The sequence below is a fragment of the Saccopteryx leptura genome, chromosome 4, assembly GCF_036850995.1.
Source record: "Saccopteryx leptura isolate mSacLep1 chromosome 4, mSacLep1_pri_phased_curated, whole genome shotgun sequence".
In the NCBI taxonomy this organism is placed as follows: Eukaryota; Metazoa; Chordata; class Mammalia; order Chiroptera; family Emballonuridae; genus Saccopteryx; species Saccopteryx leptura.
Genome location: NC_089506.1, coordinates 119,740,463 through 119,753,854, shown reverse-complemented (window position 1 = coordinate 119,753,854; position 13,392 = coordinate 119,740,463). Strand labels below are relative to the sequence as shown.

The 13,392-nt window shown below is 44.2% G+C and overlaps 1 protein-coding gene across 1 annotated transcript in view; it reads right to left on the bottom strand.

Annotated features, from left to right (window-relative positions):
- Positions 1–5,345: 5,345 nt before the first annotated feature.
- USP18 (ubiquitin specific peptidase 18) overlaps positions 5,346–13,392 on the bottom strand; it is a 74,174-nt gene continuing 66,127 nt past the window's right edge. Inside the window, exons 8-11 of the mRNA XM_066383746.1 lie at positions 12,950–13,117; positions 7,846–7,977; positions 7,270–7,319; positions 5,346–6,011 (exon numbers count right to left, since the gene is read on the bottom strand). Of these exons, the coding sequence (XP_066239843.1) occupies positions 5,966–6,011; positions 7,270–7,319; positions 7,846–7,977; positions 12,950–13,117 (396 nt within the window). The 3' untranslated portion in view covers positions 5,346–5,965. The remainder of the gene's footprint in view (positions 6,012–7,269; positions 7,320–7,845; positions 7,978–12,949; positions 13,118–13,392) is intronic.

The window sequence follows — 13,392 nt, the reverse complement described above, 5'->3', positions numbered from 1 at the left end:
CTGGTGAACAATGGGAAATAGACTTCACTGAAATGCCACGGGGCACGGGGGGCACAAGTATCTGCTAGTAGCTGTGGATACTTTCTTGGGATGGGCAGAAGCCTATTCTACTTGGTCAGAAACAGCTCACGTAGTCACTAAGAAGCTTTTGTCTGAAATTATCCCCAGGTTTGGCCTACCTGTTGCAATAGGGTCTGACAATGGCCCAGGTTTTATAGCTGCCGTAACCCAGAATTTGGCTAGAGCAATAGGAGTAAAATGGAATTTACACTGTGAATACAGGCCGCAGAGTTCAGGACAGGTAGGAAGGATGAATCGAACACTTGAAGATGTTTTAACTAAACTAAGGTTAGAGGCTGGCGAAAACTAGGTGAGTCTTCTCCCCTTTACCCTCCTTAGAGCCCAGTGCACCCCCAATGTAGAAGGTTTAACTCCATTTGAAATAATGTTTGGAAGACCCCCTCCTCTCCTTCCTAAGCTCAGAGAAGAAAGCTTAGCCCAGATTTCTAACTCTAATCTTGTTAGATCCCTACAGTCCTGGAATAAAGGTTTACAGGAAACCAACCGCCTAGTACGGGAGGCACACCCTGACCCCAAGGAAAGAACTTTAATGCTGGTCACAGACCCAGGAGAATTTGTTTGGCTGAAAAAGCGGGACTTGGACACCCTTGAAGCCAAGTGGACCGGTCCCTTTCAGGTCATCCTTAACACGCCGACGGCTGTTAAGGTAGAAGGAAAGAAACATTGGATCCATTGCTCCAGGTCAAGAAGGCAGAGCCTCCCCCCCCCCCCAAACAACTGGAAATGGGTAATCCAGAAGATGGTAAACCCTACTCAGTTACCGTTCAAGTGAGTCTAATCATTTTGTTAAGTGTTTTTGCAGGAGGACTCCAGGGGCACTCCTCCCCAACCTGGTAGCTAACAAGGACCACCAATGGTGAAATAATCAGCCAAGTGACCACTACTGGGGCGCCAAAATTTGAATTTGACCTCTGCCAGCTGTTAGGAAGCTTCTGGACTAACCCAAGCAGAACTGGTCTTGGGACATCACAGCAGGGAACAGCGGGATGTTAGTATACCATACCATGCCTGGATAAAGCAGTATGGCTGTGGCACCCTCAGTAGGGAGCACAGTCTCTGGCGAACCAACCATCACATATGCCCCTCATCAGGACCACAGAGGTGTGGCAATGCAGTGCAGGACTATTTTTGCAAGGAATAGGGTTTGAGACTATAGCTACTTGGAAGAACAAGGATCCCCTCCTTGACTTTAAGAGAACTGTTTGCCGTAAAGCCCCCAGTGAAAACTGTGCCGTAGGTGACTGCAATCCGCTGTAGTATAGCCATGACTTTCAAAGTGACATGTGGGAAGGGGAGAAAACTTGGGGTCTTAGATGATATGTTGACTGGCATGACCCCTATAGAAAGGCTTACCTTGAGAGTTCGTAACCCCATAGGACCCCTTAGAGACATTAGCTCTGAAGGACTACCCCTTCAGCCCCCCCCTAGACCAGTCACACCACGGCCACAACCTGTGACCAAGCCACCCAGAGCACCCCCTAGTACTCCTAGGGTACCTAGCTTCTTAGCCCCCATGCAGCTGCCCCCAAGTTCCCCAAGGGAACTGCCTCAGAGTCCTTCAGGAGGGGCATCACTCCAGCAGCAAATTTTCGACACCCTCCAGATTGTTTTTGATTTTCTCAATCATACCTCCCCTAATATAGTCATATTGGACTGCTGGCTTTGCCTTAATCCTGACCCCCTTATTACACAGGGATTGGGGCTAACCGGAGCATAGGGAATGAGGAAGGAGACATTCGAAAGCTTGGTGTCACCAGCATCTCCGATAAAGACTGTCAGTGGGGACATACCCCCAGACTAGCCTTAGGGGGCTTTCAGGGACGAGGCACCTGCTTTTCCTCTAGCAGTTACACCTCCCCTCTCAGGATTCCTGCACCTCCAGGAGCGGAATCAGAGACCGTCAGTTCCGGGAGGGGCACTGGGACAGCTGCTGTTGTTCAGCAGCATCAGAGGGACTTGGTTTGCTTGTACGGCGGGCATCTCTCCCTGCATTTCATCTTGGTCTCTCGCTAGCTCTCCCCAGTTGTGTGTATTAACCCATAGCTTTCCACAGGCTATTACTGCTCAGGGGAAGGAGGAAGAGAGCACTTAGGTTTAGAGGAAACAGGCCGCATACAAAGGGCACTGTACTAGTTCCTGTGTTAGTGGGTCTCGGGATGGCTGGCGCAGCAGCCACAGGAACAGCGGCTCTAGTAACTGGACATCAGAATTATAGGAAGTTAAGTGCCCTAATAGACCATGACCTTAAAACCCTAGAAGGAAATGTAGAGAAGCTTGAAGACTCCCTCAGCTCCCTTGCTGAAGTAGCTTTACAGAACAGACGGGCCTTAGGGCTTCTGTTCCTGAAGCAAGGAGGCCTCTGCCCGGCCTTAGGAGAGACTTGCTGTTTCTATACTAACCACTCAGGAGAAGCAGAGGAAGTCTCAGCCAACTTAGAGAAAGACGCCAGGACAGAGAAGACAACCACAAGGCAGAAAGAAATTGGTATGAAAATTTATTCTCGCCCTGGCCGGTTGGCTCAGCGGTAGAGCGTCGGCCTAGCGTGCGGAGGACCCGGGTTCGTTTCCCGGCCAGGGCACACAGGAGAAGCGCCCATTTGCTTCTCCACCCCTCCGCCGCACTTTCCTCTCTGTCTCTCTCTTCCCCTCCCACAGCCAAGGCTCCATTGGAGCAAAAATGGCCCGGGCGCTGGGGATGGCTCTGTGGCCTCTGCCTCAGGCGCTAAAGTGGCTCTGGTCGCAACATGGCGACGCCCAGGATGGGCAGAGCATCGCCCCCTGGTGGGCAGAGCCTCGCCCCTGGTGGGTGTGCCGGGTGGATCCCGGTCGGGTGCATGCGGGAGTCTGTCAGACTGTCTCTCCCTGTTTCCAGCTTCAGAAAAAAAAAAAATGAAAAAAAAAAATTTATTCTCTTCATCCCCTTGGCTCACTACTTTGCTTACTGCTCTTACCAGACCCTCATTTTACTTATAGTAGGGGTCACCATTGGTCTGTGTATTATTAACTGCCTCATACAGTATGTACAAAAAGAATTCAAGCCATAAAGCTTCTAGTACTAAGGGCCCATTATCAGCCCATCCATACCGATGAGGAAACAATGATTTGATTCCCCCATAAAACCAGTGGGGAATGGGCTGGCGTGCCAGCCCATGCTGAGGACCCCTGACCCAATTCAGCTCAACACTTAAGAGGAACCAGTTTATAGCTACAGCTGCAACTAGAAAACTTTTACAAGCCTCAGCAGTTAGGCTCAGATCTAATCTTGCTAACAGAGGCAGGATGCGTTCTTTGTGCTTCAGTATTGCAGATATTGCAGGAAGGCGGTTTATTATCTTTAGAGCAATGTGTACTTTTGCAAGATACTGTGAAAACGTGCTGAAACAACTGTAACCTTGTGGGTTTTGCCCTTAAATACCTCTCTCCCCCTGAGCTCGGGACTGTTTGTTGCTCCCCACAGCAGACAGTCACCAGCCGGCTAACAAAGGCTCTTCAAATTCTTAATCAATTTGTCAGTTTGGGCTCTGGTTCCATTTCCTCACGAGTTGCACTGCAACAGAGCAGAACAGAGACAGAGGCAGGATCAAAGGATCCAGAGGGAAAGCAGACAGAGGGAAAGGGGATGATAGGGTGATAGGATGAAAAGATGGGATGAGAGCAGAAAAGCAAATCCTGGAGGGAAGGGGGGAGGGCGTTACGGGGAGGAGGACAAGGGGATATACTGGGGAGGGAAGGATGTACTCAGGGGGACACTAGAATCTATGTAAACACAATAAGTTAACAGAAAAAGAAAAAAATTATTGCAGTAATATAAGGTTATAGTAATCAAATATATAGAAATATAGAAAAACATGGAAGATATATAAATATAATTAGGATATAATATTTAAAGTAATTAAGGAAATTAAATAAAGTTATGCTGTCTGGATAGGAATTAATACAGTGTGTACAGATATGATAAACAGACTCTGCCTTTCACGCAGGGCCCAGTTAGTGTGTGTGTGAAGTTATGTATAGATAAGAAGTGGCTTGATGTCATAACTCTGTGGGTTGACGTAGACAGGAAGCTTCTCTAGGAACATTTTAAAAGTGGCTTGATGTAACATTTCAGTAGATTAACAAAAAAGGGCTCTCTGAGAGGAACTCCCAAAAAGGTGATTTGAGGTGATAATCCTATAAATTGACACCTGTTAGAAGGTGTTAGCCAGAAAAGTTACTAAAGCTAAGGGGCCTCCTGCTGTAGTAGTCGCCCAGACTCCAACATGAACGTGAACTGCCTCCACGCCACCCTGAGCTCTGACCAAAGACAGCCAAGAGGAGCACGCCGACATGACCCCCTTAAATTGTACCGAGGCATGCCAAAGGGATGAGTAATAAACTGTCTGTGTGATTCTTGCAACTAACTTGTGTGTCAGTCATGTCTTTCCTCCGGTAGCAGTTAGTGTCAGCACTGATTAGTAGCATCCTCATAGCCGCCTCAAGAGTAGTCTCGAAGAGGCTGCCAGCCCTGCTGATAAGTAGGAGTGTCCCACTGCACGGGGAAGTCAAATCAGGGACACCTGATTGATGTAGAACTCAGGCTCTACCGGGACAATCATCCACCCTATTCACTTCCGAGGTTGGTTAGGAGTCTCCATGGACCTTCTTCTCTTACTATCCACATCCATTCTTCCTCCAAAATGACTCTAGTGACTATAAATACCTTTCCATTCACCTACCACACCTGTCTCTAACCTAGCCTCTAGCAGATTCATTTTACCAAAATACCACTACATATTCCTTTCCTTTTTGAAACCCTTCAACAGTTTCTAATAAGCCATTAAATTAGATCCAAACTTCTTAATTTAGTACAAGACCCTCTACATTCAGAGCCCCACCTACCTGCCATCATTATCACTGTCCACTTGCTTTTTTGGTTTAAAGCAAATGAGTGTGCTTCTCTCTAGAAATGGACTGCCCTTCGCTCTCGCCCTTCTTCAGCCTTAAGTCTTCCCCTGGCTCTGAAAAGAAAGGAATTCCCTTTCCCTTTGAATTCCTATAACACAAACCTTCAGTATCTTCTGTATTTTAATCACTATTCATTAAACAGCAAACACCTTTTGAGAGAAAAAAGAATTTTATTCATTATTGTGCCTAGCATGCAATCTTTTGGGGAGTACATATCATATAAACTAACAATTATATAACATTTTAAAAATTTATTCATTTTAGAGAGGAGAGAGAGAGAGAGAGAGAGAGAGAGAGAGAGAGAGAAAGAGAGAGAGAGAGAGAAAGAAAGGGGGGAGCAGGAAGCATCAACTCCCATATGTGCCTTGACCAGACAAGTGCAGGTTTCAAACCAGCGACCTCAGCTTTCCAGGTCGATGCTTTATTCACTGCGCCACCACAGGTCAGGCTGTGCCAGTACAATGATATAACATTTGAGGTTTATGAAATCAGCATAGGTTTAAAATTTTTTAAAAACTATATACAAATCCTGTTCAGCCAATACATACCAGTAGCCACACTAGTTGTAAAATATTGAAATACTTTCCTACTATTGCCCCTTGCCACCTGAACGTTTCCCTCTATCATTGCTGGCCAGGGCTGTACTCCCTGAAAGCACCTAACTCCCACATCTCCAAACTAAAGGATTACTGTCTTGCATAGCAGGAAACACTCAGGACATGTCCAAGGTCCACTGGTGGAAGTATCCATTCTGGCTGGTCAAGATGGGTACAGTGTCACTGTTAAATATTTCTATAATCACCCCTAATTATAAATAAAGTTTACTTATACAATTTGAAAACAGTGCTCCTCTTCATTGCAAAATCTCTTAAAAGAGCAGATTCAGAAATTGAAAAGGGAAATGATACTTTGTCAGTCTCTGAAGATTTAGGGTACATCCATTAGGACTCAGTCTTCATGTAAACCAGAAGATAGGCAGTTTCCCGCCTAGAAAGGAAAAAAAAAATGCAACATCATAGCAGAATAAAACATTCATAGTTAATTGATACATTAGTAATTCACAACAGGATAAACATCGGCAAATTTCCTAGGCTGTTGGATAAAGTGTTAATCTATCCACCATCCCAGAGAAGAACAAAATGTGTGGTCTGGGAAAATCGCCACCAAACTGTGGTTAGTTAATATCCAAATCAGGGGCTGACAAACTAGGAACCCACGAGTCAAATCCGACCCTGTTTTCACAAATAAATTAAATTGGGACACAGCCATGATCACTCATTCATGTTATTGTCGGTGGCTGGTCACTGATTTTGGCTATAAAAGTAGTTTTAAAAAGTTGCAACAGAGAATGTGCGGCCCACAAAGCCTAAAATATTTCTTCTTTGGCCCTCTATAGAGAGAGTTTGCCAAAGTCTCACCTAAATAACAGGAGGGTCACTAACAAACAGAAAGGAACAGCGAGTGAGCATCCATGGGAGGTACTGATGAGAGAGAGAAAAGAAACATTGGGGGAGGATTTCAAACACAAATTTCACCTAATTCATTATTTTTCAAATGGTCTGGCCTACTTCTGTAACTAACATCATTCAAATAGCACCTTTGGTGTACAAAGTCACCCCTCACCCAGCTGGGAAAACTTGCAAAGTCTCTGATTTAATTTCATCCACTTTTTCTTTCTAGCGTTCCCTCTGCAGTTACTGTTTTTAAAAATACAGTCATTGGTATTTACTAAGCATAGGCCACTGCACCAGACCAAGAAAGGGGAAAAAAGTGATCCTTACTCCTAGAGAGCTCACGGTCTAATGTGAAAGTCAGGTAAGCAAACAATTACAAAACAGTGTGACCTTTTCTGTAAGAGGTGTGCTCCAAACACAGTGAAAGCCCAGGAGAAGCCCTCCTCGATCTGCCTTGGGAATCAGCACAAGCTTTACAGAGTAGGAAGAAGCCGTGAGCAGAGGCCCTGAAGCAGGGATGGGACTTGGCCTTGATGGTAAGTTGAGAGAGGGAAACACTGGCCAGGAATAGCATGTGCAAAACCATGGAGAGAAAATGGATAATATGCTGTTTGGGGAGCTACTTCTACTCTAGTTATCATTGGCGTCTAAGCTGTGAGAAAATCGTTTTGCAGTGGGATAAGGATTGGAAGATGGGCAGTTATGCAAATACAAGTGGAGGCTGAATCCATGGGAGTCTCAGAAAGCAACAAGAACTCTCTGTGAGCTGACTGGGTTTTTGTCACTCTTACCAGCGGTAGTTATGATTTCCATAGGTACACCGGATATCTTCCCAAGATACCTGGAAGTAAATACACATATAAAGTAAAGCATCCAGCTGACATCTGTGAAGTACCCAGAGAACACAGGGTGCTACAATCTGCCCTCCCTCACTCCTCCAGACAAACCTACCCCTAGAAACTCCCAAGACCAACGGCATCTAGTGATAAATGCCAATGCACATGAAGTCTCTTTTAGTAACACTGTTCCTCTGGTTAAATTTGGTTATGTTCAGGTCACAGTTTTAACATCATATTTCTAACTCTTCTTGCTTTCCGTAAGTGTCTCACAGAGCTTTAAGCTGCAGGGCACTGAGCTTAGAACACCAAAAACCTGGATGCTGAGCTAAGTGGACTCTGATAGAGAGAGAAACCAGATAGGCACCTCATGCAGAAAACAGCTTTCAAGTTCATAAAAAGTCCCCCCACAAAGAGAGCAGGACCACAGTGTAGCTTGCCTGACCTTGAGGACCCATTGAGCCCTGGGCTTAGACTGTATGAGAGCTGGTTAATCCAGAGCAAGAGGCAATTCTAGATGATGGTTCTCACCCAACACACACTGGAGTCATTGAAGCAGAACCACTTTCCATCCACAGAATTCCGGATGTAGGCGCAGTAATGACCAAAGTCAGCCAGCCCCACGTGCGCTATCACAGCAAAAAGTTCATACTGTCCTCCAAGCTGCAAGAGCACAAGGCACAAAGTGATTCGGCATCAGCCCTCCTTTTCTGACCCTGCTTCAGAACAAGGAAACATTTTGTTAGGTTAGGTAGCTAGTTAAGCATGAGCCCGGACAGGCGAAGGAGGGGGGAGGGGTGAATTGCCTCCATGCATTTCTGGTCTGCAGGATCTAGGAAAATCTTTAAGCTAGAACAGACCTCACCACACCCAGACTGGTGGTCTCGAGTTCCCTGATGTGGTATCAACCACACAGCACTACAATGAAGGCAAAGAAATGATAACAAGAAGCTGGAAAGAAAGAAAAAACAGGAATGGGAAGTTCAGGAAGTAAAGCCCATAAATACCTAAATTTTGTAACTAATCGGGGCAGTCTTTCTTGCGAGTGAGCTGCCCGCTCAGGCCTTCCTGAGTGTATTCCTGCACGAGGACTAGGAAACAGTCCTTGACTTCAAAAAATTTACAGCCATGTTTTATATCAAATGCATTTACAGGTTAATTAGAGAAAACCCAACTTTTGCTCCCAAAGGGAAAAGAAACAACCAGCTAATGGAAGGCTAAGGAAGAAGGTGGGGAAAGAGCTCCCCAGAGAAGACATGTATGAACGGATCCTGCAGAATGAACAAGGTTGCTAACAAAGCTATGAAAAGGGGGTACACTTGAATGTGGACCTAGAAACCTCAAAAGGTTCTACAGCACAGCACTGCAGAGCACGTTGAGGCAATGGAAATCAGGGAGGGTACGGGGAAGTCCTGAGAGATCAGGCTTTGAAAGCCAGGTCAGGAATTAGAACTTTATCCCATGAGTGATTGGGCACCATCAAAATTTTGAACAGATGAATGTCATCAGATTTCTGTTTGAGAAATACACTGAAATAAAGTTGTTTGAAAAAAATGGGTTGAGAGTTCATGTGAGACACAAGTCAACAAGACACATAAGGGGCCACCATGTTGCAAGAAGAAATGGTGATAATCTGAATATATAACTACTGTCAGAAGTGATCACTAAAATGATAATAGTTACTAACATAATAATTACTAGCTAACGTTTAGCATTCATTATGAATTTAGCCAAGTCTTTACATGCATTGTTTCCTTTAAGCTGGGTGCTTCTAGTACAAATCCTACTTTATAGAGGCATAATCTGAGCTCAGGGAGGTAAAGTAATTTACCCAAAGTTCAGAACTTATAAATAGAAAAGGCAGGATTTGAACTCAGGCCTCAAAGTTTAGCTTTGAAGCTCAAGCCCTTAACCCCTTCACTATCCTAAAGGAGAGTGAAGATAGAGATGGGGAAACAGATTTGTGTAAAATTAAAGGTACACTGTCACTGATTGGATGCAGAGGTGGGGAGTAAGCTGAAGGCATTATAAAGGCCATCCCCAGATTTCTGTAAAGATTAAGATGTTGGTACCAGAAAGTTAAATATGGTACAGAGCTGTCTGGGAATGAAAGAATAAATCCAGGGACTGTGTGACAACATTCACTAGGAGACAAGTACACTGATTTGGAGGTCAAGAGAGACCTGGTCAGGAGATATATATTTACAAGTCCGCAGTTTGAGGTAGTCATTGAAACTATGAAAATAAATAAGATGACATATGAAAAATGAGGAGAAGGATGGAATGGAATTGAAGCTAAATACCAGTGATAGTATGGATGGGAAAGGATCCAGCCAAAGAGAAACCTAGAGTATATCAGTTTTGGAGAAGAATCAACAGGATAGACAGACACAAAAAGATCAAGTAAAGGGTAAGACCAAGAAGTATTAGGTTTGGCAGTAAGTCATTCTATTCGCTCAAATATTAGAAATTCAAGATAAGAAATAACTCCCTGTGCAAAGGTAACCATGGCAGGAGAGACAGAGTGAGACTGGCTATAAACAGGATCTCCCTGTTAGTCAGGAGTGGTCCATTTTCCCACACAGCCAAATAACGAGATTTAGAAACAGGGTCAGTGAAGCAAGATGGGGTGAGGTCAGCAGGACAGGTGAGCAAGTGAAGTTAACTCATCCAAAAGGGAGGGCTCAGGTTCTTCTCTGTTTTCATTTGGAGACTTTATGTTGGATTTTAAAAATATAAAGCAATCTCTAGATCTAACTGACTAGGCTACAAGAAATAAAAGGGATAGAAGAACATGTTAGATAATACCAACCAGCCAATTTTGGATATCTATAAAAAACCCTTCAAACAAATGAATTTCAAGGAAAAAGAAAGAGAGAGAAAACATAAAGAAATATAACCTACGTGAAGAAAGAAAAGGAGGGAAAGAAGAAACCAATTTAAGCAAATGCAAATGCAGACCTAGATTCAAACCAAACAAATGATGGGACAGTTAGGGAATCTGAATATTGACTGGACACTAGCTGGCATTAAGGAATTACGATATAGAACTTGTTATATTTATAAAAAGAGTGCTTATTCTTTAGAGGGGCATGATGAAATACTAATGAAATGGGATGGCGTTTCAGATTTCATCAGAATAATCCAGGACGATCAAGGAAAGAAGAGATGGGGTTAGATGAAGCAAGACTGGATGGGAGTTATGGTAGCTGTTTAACTTGCTGGATAGATGTGGGGATTCATTGCATAATTCCTCACTACTTCAGTATATATTCAGTATATATTCAAAATTTTCCATAAATTTTTTTTTTTTTTTTTTTTTTTTAGTGATAGTGAGACAGGAACAAAGTCACTTTTTTTTTTTTTGTATTTTTATGAAGTTGGAAATGGGGAGGGGGTCAGACAGACTCCCGCATGCGCCCGACCAGGATCCACCCGGCATGCCCACCAGGGGGCGATGCTTTGCCCATCTGGGGCATTGCTCTGTTGTAACCAGAGCCACTCTAGTGCCTGAGGCAGAGACCATAGAGCCATCCTCAGTGCCCAGGCCATCTTTGCTCAAATGGAGCCTTGGCTGTGGGAGGGGAAGAGAGAGACAGAGAGGAGAGGGGGAGGGGTGGAGAAGCAGATGGGCGCTTCTCCTGTGTGCCCTGGCCGGGAATCGAACCCGGGACTCCTGCACGCCAGGCCGATGCTCTACCACTCAGCCAACTGGCCAGGGCCCAAAGTCACTTTTAAGTAGAAAGAAATCTAATATACCTTATCAGGTATGTAGAAGTAGAAATAAAGAAAACTAGGAAAGAAAAGGAGAATCTTATGAAGGGTATATGCCCTAAATTGGTTTTAAAGCCTATATTATAATAGGCGGTATTCTAACATATTATCAGACCTCAATATTTAAAATACTAGAGCATGAATAGTAAACAGACCAATAGAACAAAACAGTTCAAAAATAGTTATGTGTAGCCTGACCTGTGGTGATGCAGTGGATAAAGCATCAACCTAAGGTCATTGGTTCGAAACCCTGGACTTGCCTGGTCAAGACACATACAAGAAGCTACTATGAGTTGATGCTTCCCACTCCTCTACCCTTTTCTATTTCTCTCTCCTCTCTCTAAAATTAATAAATAAAATTAGAAAAATAATACTCCTATAAAAAATAGTTACACACATATATATCTAAATGTAGACTGTACTAAATGTAGAATTTCAAATGTGTGGAGAAAAGGTTTTTTTATGTCTCTTTTTATTTCTCAGAATCTCCCAATAAGTTATTAGCTCAGGAAAACTGAATTCAACTTTACTTTGATTAAATTTGGCCCAATGTACTGGCTACTTCCTTATTATCTTCATCTTTTCTTTATTTATTTTTTCTTCTTTTCCATGTGAGAGGAGAGATAGAGGGACAGACTCCCGCATGCACCCAGAATGGGATCTACCCAGCAAGCCCCATCTGGGGCTAAGGTTCTGTCCATATGGGGCCATGCTAGAAACCTAGCTATTTTTAGCACCTGAGGCAGAGGCTCCATGGAGCCATCCTCAGCACCTGGGGATGATACACTCGAATCAATTGAGCCATGGCTGCAGGAAGGGAAGAGAGAGAAAGAAGGGGGAGAGAAAGGGTTGGAGAAGCAGATGGTGCTTCTCCTGTGTGCTCTGACTAGAAATAAAACCTGGGACATTCATATGCCTGGCTGATACTCTACCACTGAGCCAAACAGCCAGGGCCCTTATTATCTTCAAAGTAGGCATAAGCTGTTTAAAGAAGAAAGCTTGGTTGGTGTTATATTTAGAATCCAAGGTGTTATGTTTACTTATCTACATGTACATATTACACGTTAGTTAAAAAGAAGGTTCTGCATTATGGGTTCCTTCCCTCTGTGCTATGAAGCATATAAGTACAGACCCAATATTTAAAAATACAGTCTTTTTGATCTTAGAACAAAAGCAGCTACAAAGAGGAAATGGTAGTGGTGGTGGCATGGTGATAACATTTCATTGTTGTTGTTCAAGAACACACAGGTTTCCATCAAATACTGATTTATTTATTTATTTATTTATTTATTTTTTACAGAGACAGAGAGAGAGTCAGAGAGAGGGATAGATAAGGACAGACAGGAACGGAGAGAGATGAGAAGCATCAATCATTAGTTTTTCGTTGTGACATCTTAGTTGTTCATTGATTGCTTTCTCATATGTGCCTTGACCGTGGGGCTACAGCAGACCGAGTAACCCCTTGCTCGAGCCAGTGACCATGAGTCCAAGCTGGTGAGCCTTGCTCAAACCAAATGAGCCCACGCTCAAGCTGGCGACTTTGGGGTCTCGAACCTGGGTCCTCCTCATCCCAGTCCAACGCTCTATCCACTGTGCCACTGCCTCGTCAGGCTCAAAATACCGATTTAAAAAAAATATGTTTCTGTGAATGACATCCACCGGCTGGCGAGTTTTCCTCCTTTAGTGTATACCGAGCATGGCCAGCAGAGGGCATCATTTCTGAGATGAGATAATGACACAGATGAGACATCCAAAAATGCCATTTCTGATAAGTGGGTGACTTCAAGCAGCTTAGGGAGAGGGAGCAAAATCAAAAGGACACTGTCTGAGGAGATGAGGGTAGACGGGAGGAACACGTTACCTGATACTCAGTATCACAGAGGTCTTTCCCAGTTAGAAGAACCGGATTTAAATCCAGAGTCGGGGGGAAATATAGTGAGTGGCAGATTTTTTCTGCCCGTGAATTCCTGATGGAGAACCGCATGAGATGGACTGTCAAGGTCTGAGGCAAATGTGTCAGCTTCAAGACCTACAAAAGCAAAAGCACTGGAGATGAAGTGCTAAGGCAGTTGAAACAGTGGATTCAGAGAAATACCACAGCAAACTGTGTAAGGGGAGGGGGCACTGGCTGTCTCTTGAGCTCTCCTACAGAAGGCCTGAGCAACCTGGGTCCTCTAGGGACCTAGTCTAGCCTTGAGGAGAAAACTCTGCTCCTGTTCCCAGACCTCCTCTCACCCTTAAAAGACTCTGTCCTTCTCTCAGGGATGTGATCTGAGGAGCCCCAGGATCCCTGGGTCAAATTAG